At 39.4% G+C, this 6,280-nt stretch overlaps 1 protein-coding gene and 1 long non-coding RNA gene across 2 annotated transcripts; one reads left to right on the plus strand and one right to left on the minus strand.

Moving 5' to 3' along the window:
* Positions 1–593, plus strand: LOC121551049. The gene is made up of 2 exons (XR_005997015.2): positions 1–193; positions 224–593. It is a non-coding gene; the product is annotated as an uncharacterized LOC121551049 (long non-coding RNA).
* Positions 235–5,881, minus strand: LOC121551048 (4-hydroxyphenylpyruvate dioxygenase-like). The gene is made up of 15 exons (XM_041863574.2): positions 5,739–5,881; positions 5,394–5,515; positions 5,048–5,074; positions 4,660–4,722; positions 4,211–4,315; positions 4,040–4,082; positions 3,843–3,925; positions 3,536–3,625; positions 3,343–3,446; positions 3,132–3,209; positions 2,237–2,399; positions 1,984–2,055; positions 1,761–1,883; positions 1,534–1,650; positions 235–1,343 (listed from the first exon to the last, which is right to left on the minus strand). The coding sequence occupies exons 2-15, from the start codon at positions 5,394–5,396 to the stop codon at positions 1,233–1,235; spliced, it is 1,182 nt and encodes a 393-aa protein (XP_041719508.1). The 5' UTR covers positions 5,397–5,515; positions 5,739–5,881; the 3' UTR covers positions 235–1,232.
* Between the last annotated feature and the right edge of the window lie 399 nt (positions 5,882–6,280).

The raw sequence follows: 6,280 nt of genomic DNA on the forward strand, positions 1-6,280 counted from the left end.
TGTATTGTTTTATTACATGCTCTTAAAAATGAATGCTAAAAGTAACCATTTGAAGCGAAAAAAAAAAAAAAAGGTTATGAACGCAATTGGGGCAATGAAAATGAACAAATAATGGGTAAATATGGCTTTTCAGTTAATGGAAAGGATACAATAAAACTGACATTTTGTGTGTTCTTATTATGCATCATTCTGAGTTGTGGTTTATTACCTCCCTCCTGGTTAGGTTGTGGTTTATTACCTCCCTCCTGGTTAGGTTGTGGTTTATTACCTCCCTCCTGGTTAGGTTGTGGTTTATTACCTCCCTCCTGGTTAGGTTGTGGTTTTTTACCTCCCTCCTGGTTAGGTTGTGGTTTATTACCTCCCTCCTGGTTAGGTTGTGGTTTATTACCTCCCTCCTGGTTAGGTTGTGGTTTATTACCCCCCTCCTGGTTAGGTTGTGGTTTATTACCTCCCTCCTGGTTAGGTTGTGGTTTATTACCTCCCTCCTGGTTAGGTTGTGGTTTATTACCTCCCTCCTGGTTAGGTTGTGGTTTTTACCCCCCTCCTGGTTAGGTTGTGGTTTATTACCTCCCTCCTGGTTAGGTTGTGGTTTATTACCTCCCTCCTGGTTAGGTTGTGGTTTATTACCTCCCTCCTGGTTAGGTTGTGGTTTATTACCTCCCTCCTGGTTAGGTTGTGGTTTATTACCCCCCTCCTGGTTAGGTTGTGGTTTATTACCTCCCTCCTGGTTAGGTTGTGGTTTTTTACCTCCCTCCTGGTTAGGTTGTGGTTTTTTACCTCCTTTCAATTAAATATGCATTTTTTTCTTCAGAAATAAAGCAAATAATACAATATAAAGCTAAGACTACAGAGGTAGGTCACACTTTAAAAAAATAAAAAGCCAGTTAATGCCAGATTATATAGCTGGCTCAAATTGTATAATGATGTCTGCTCTGTTGCGGTTGCTCTGTATTGTACATCAACATATCTGATTCTGATCAGTCACAAAAACAAATAGAACATTTGGCATCAAGTAAAATATATTTAGTATGTTCTTTTAGTATCACTATATTATTCTAATAATTAACAATCATTCCTTATGTTTGACTCCACAAGCCATGTCAATCATAATTGCATATTATATATAGTGTGTACATACTGTAGATACAGCTCTCCTATATCATTGAACACATTTATTTGCAAGCTTTAGCTATGATGGACATTATATAAATTGTGTAAATCAGAGGGGCACTTCAAATATGGTTAGACACACCATTAGCGGTCAGGATAGTCAAGTTCCCTCTAGCATTCTGGTCTGCCTCGATGGCTTCGAAAAGCGCCTTGAAGTTGCCTGCACCAAAGCCCTGGGAAGAGTACAAAGACATGTTTTTACATAGTTTTCAGTCCAAATATAGATCTGCACATCCATATTCATCATCATTACATACTGTAAATAGATTTTTCAATAAACTAGGAAAGCTCATATTCCTAAAATGATAATGGTTTTATATAGTTTCATTGGTAATGCTCTCTAATATCTCATGCTACTCTCACCTGATGGTTGTGTCTCTGAATGACCTCCAGGAACACCGTGGGACGGTCCTGAACAGGCTTGGTGAAGATCTGGAGTAGGTAGCCTTTGTCATCAAAATCCACTAAGATCTTCAGCTCCTGTCAGAGCAACAGGACATAAAAGTGCTTATCAGGCTGAATAGCTAAGAACCGAGCATGGAAGTTCAAATTAACTGACTATAATTACCATCATTATGCATTTAACTGACCTCCAGAATGTCCAGGTCCTCAGTGATCCTGACTTGGGAGTGTTGGAGATTCTTTCTCAGCAGCTGGTAGTAGGTGTCTGGCACACACATGAACTCCATGCCACGCTCCTTCAGGTTACGGATCTACAACAAGGAGAATACATTAACCACACAAAGCTTTCATCTTCCATTGATGTGTATATAATATTGACCAGGTTGAGCTTTTATTTGTGAAAAGACTTACTGCGGTGATGATGTCTGATGTGTTCATGGCGATGTGCTGGACACCTGGGCCACCGTAGTATTCCACATACTCCTGTAAAGTTCAGTGAGTTTAGCTAGGTACAAGCTCTACACTTTTTTTGTAATGCTATATTTCTTAAAGATATAGTAATGAATATGTGTATGGAGGACATTGGTATGTCTTTTTTACGTTAGTAAACACCTCTTGACATACTTAATACATGATATATTGAATAACAAGGCGTATGACTTGCCTGGATCTGGGACTTGCGTTTTCCAATGGCTGGCTCATTAATGGGCATCTTCACCGTCTCTTCATAATTGGCCACAACGATGGAGCGCAGTGCACTGAAATCTGTCTGCAGCTGCTTGTCATCCACCGACCAGAACCGGTGGAAGAGCAGGTTCTTCTGGTACCTATGGAAACAGAACCTACTACTCAGGAACCCTTGTAGGTTGAATGGATAGGTGAGAGACTACACTATATCTATCCCACAGCCCTCTTCCCTGGCCCTTCCCTTTAGAGATCAAACCCATCCCTGTTTTTCATCTCAGAGCTGCATGGTGGAGCTCTAACTGACTCCAGATGTGGGGAACCCCAGGGACCCAGCTCAAAAACTGCTAAGTCATAGTAGCGCCTGGCCTATGCCAAACAGCCTGGGTTACGTAATACTGACACCTCCCCATCCACCCATCTATCCATCCACCTAACCACAGCTGCATGCAGAACCATGAGGAGTAGTCAACTTGGCTTCACTTGCATTGGACGGAAAACATTCTAGAGAATGTCAAATGAACCCTAAAATGGTGGCTATAGGTTGCTGTTTTTTTATACTGCAATTAGTGTGTGGTAGAGTTGTTTTCCTCTAAGAGGAAACTGATATCCATTTATGTTTTTGTCTGGAACTAAATGTACAGGCCAGGGTGTGTGATAATAGGGCGGTAGGTAGCCTAGCGGTTAAGAGCGTTGGGCCAGTAACCGAAAGGTCACTGGTACAAATCCCTGACTAGGTGAAACTTCTGTTGTGCCCTGGAGCAAGGCACTTAACCCTAATTGCTTGTGTAAGTCACTCTGGATAACAGCATCTGCTAAATGACTAAAATGTAAATGTTGTAAATGCCCTAAGCTAGGCCTAGACAATGCCTTACCATTCCACCACAGGCACCATCTCATCATCCGGCTGGTTCCCCACAACATGGTCAATGAAGTTCAGTAATCCATTGGGTCTGTAATGTTAGATAAGGCTTCACAGTGATGCCAACTGCTTAACTGAAACAGTCATTCAAACTCTGTCTCGTTTACAATGATCTATAAAAGTTACTCTCATCTTTAACACTAGGTAAAATTGTTCATACTCACAGCTTGGCCAACAATGGGTCCCGGTGGAGAGGAGGATGGAACCCTGGGAGGAAAAGCCCGTTGTAGGCTGTCCTCTCCACAAATGTGTGTGTGGTGTCACCATACTATAGTGATATAAGAGAAATCCCAAATTTAGAGCATACTGTAAATCTACTTTCCTACACTCAGTTTCAAGAGATATTGACTGACTTACCGTCTGGAGAACAGCTAGCTTTACCCTGCCATATTTGTCCTCCAGTACATACGGCTCTTTCACTATGATGGCACCACGCTCTCTGGCTTTCTAAAGAGTATAATAGACAGATAAACATATGCATATGTGATAAAGATCCAGGAAGATTAAAATAATCATCCCATGGCTATGCATCTTTTCAATAAATCCAAGATAAAGATTGCAATCCAAAATTATATTTTCAACCCATCTCATTAGGAAAGAAGCATTCTCCTCATTCCAGAAAAAAGCTGATATATTGGTTTAAATAGCAAGCATGCTTTGGTACCTGCACAAGGTAATCACAGTTCTCCACAGTGAATGCAATGTCCCTGGCTCCATCCCCATGCTTCACCAAATGCTCCCCCATTTCTGAATAAGGGAGAGGGACAAAAGTATAGTATATTCAAATCAGAGTGAGTGAAGTAGCACAATTTAACCATATGAAGGGTGACTTTTTTGTCATGTTTTTTTGTCATACTGTACCTTTGTTTCCAGGATTGAGGGCGGACGCGAATACATAAATAATCTGTGAAAGACAATAAGCCCAAAAGTTACATGATGGACAACTACGGAGCTTCCATCACTTGTATCAAGTTACGATCTATTATAAACATGTTCCATAATTCATTCAGAATGCTGCAATGCTCTGCTCACCTTGCCTTGTTTGACCACATGGGACACCACATCACGGCAGCCTGTCTCTAAACCCTGGTAGGCCAATGGTTCAAATCCAAGCTTGTTACAATAGTAAGATGCTGCCTGTTGAAACAGAAGAAAAAACCCAATTGCCACTCAAACACTTGTACATTTACTGTTTAGGCACAAAACCTTAATACAGTTTCTATGCAGTGTGTTGTGTACTGTAAAGGACTGGTGTGGTGGTAGCGCCACCTCCTGGTGATGGAGTGGAAAAGCTCCAGCTTCTGGATCAAATTAGAGGTCGGGTCTACTCTGAGGTTTAATGCCTATTGCCCCCCACCCCTTAAAAGAGCCAATAGCCATCCCCTCAGTGAATACTCCTCTAACTTTAAGAAAGTTCAGGAAAAATTTAACAAGATGCAAAACATTTGAAAAACAGCCGTCAAGGCACATGATTCTCATACCTGTTTGGCATTTCCAACCCAGAATGTGATGTGGTCGAAACAGATGAACTTGCCATGGTCGTGCTTCGAACAAAACCAGAACATTTTAATACCAGTATTTGAGGGGAATATATCTAGCATACATCAGTCCATTAATTTATGATAGCAATTACAAATTCTTAGATGTAAGAGAAAGATTATGCATATTGAAACATATTGGTAGGATAGTAAAAAATATTTATAGCATTTTTTACGTTTCTCAACTTTTGAATCATACTTTGAACTAGTTAAAAGACATATCCATTAAAACATAATTGTGTGTTCAATAATAATAATAATAATAATAATATGCCATTTAGCAGACTCAATAAAATGTCTATTGACAAAGAGTATTAATTGAAGGGCTTACCTTTTCACCTCTGTCTGTGTAGGTAGTCTAAATAGATACAAAACATTACACATCAGCATAACGTTAAAGATCATTATTTCAATAGCTCATAAATCTTGGAATGTGAAATTAGAAATTGAATAAAACATTTTTTTTTGACATTTTAGTCATTTAGCAGACGCTCTTATCCAGTGCGTGCATACATTTTCATACTGGCCCCCCGTGGGAAACGAACCCACAACCCTGGCGTTGCAAGCGCCATGCTCTACCAACTGAGCTACTGGGGACATGTCATCACAACTGACACTTTTATCTAATTAATAATAACAATTTAACACTTTTCGAATAAATATATATTTTCTCTTACCATCTTGTACCCTTATGCTTTCAACTGCTTGAAAAGTACAATAAAGGCAAGCATTTAAACGTTCAGAATGAAGTTCGAAGTTCCACGCCCCGCCGTTGTTCGAGGAGGAGGAGGAGAGAGCACTGAAGTATACGGAGAGAGATATATAGAGAAAGAAAGGTTACACAATCATTTCGCATCACAATATTTATGTTATAAAAAATACAAGTAATGGAACGCTTCACTCTACGCTTGACTCTAGAGCTTGGAAGAAATTTGATACTAGAAGTTTATATAAGGTGCATCACATACATTTGGTGCATACATCACATAACAAAAAGTAATACACGAAAAAAATGCACTTACCTTCTCTTCTCAAATACCGGAAAATGTATATTAAAAACTAAATTCTTATTTATTTATTTATAAACTGAAACTATGCAAAGACAGACATAATGCACTCAATCCTTTCTACAGTCAGGCCATGTGTTTGTATTTAGTCTCAAGAGGAGGTTCACTCATGCAGGTTTCCTATTGGCTGTTCAATGGGACATATGTATGGAGTAGTCAGCCACAATTTTGACATTGCAGAAACAAACTATTGGTAGGCTTCAATAGTCCCCCCTCCCCCTCTTCATAATTAGTAATCTGTTAATGTATGACTAAAACGTTTTATACCTTCTGTATCATTCTTTACAAATCCTTTATCATCAACATTTGTATGAACATGGTTATTTTAGAGATGTTTCATTGATCTATTGTTGTGTGAATGACAATGTTGCCTGATGTACTTTTGCCCAATGTGCCAATAATGACAGCCCTCACAACTGATTTACATAGTAGTGAATATGATACACTACAACACTAGAGCTCTTTTCCTCAATTGAACTAGTAGTCTGTGTCTTAAG

Source organism: Coregonus clupeaformis, chromosome 18 (assembly GCF_020615455.1).
Source record: "Coregonus clupeaformis isolate EN_2021a chromosome 18, ASM2061545v1, whole genome shotgun sequence".
NCBI lineage: Eukaryota > Metazoa > Chordata > Actinopteri > Salmoniformes > Salmonidae > Coregonus > Coregonus clupeaformis.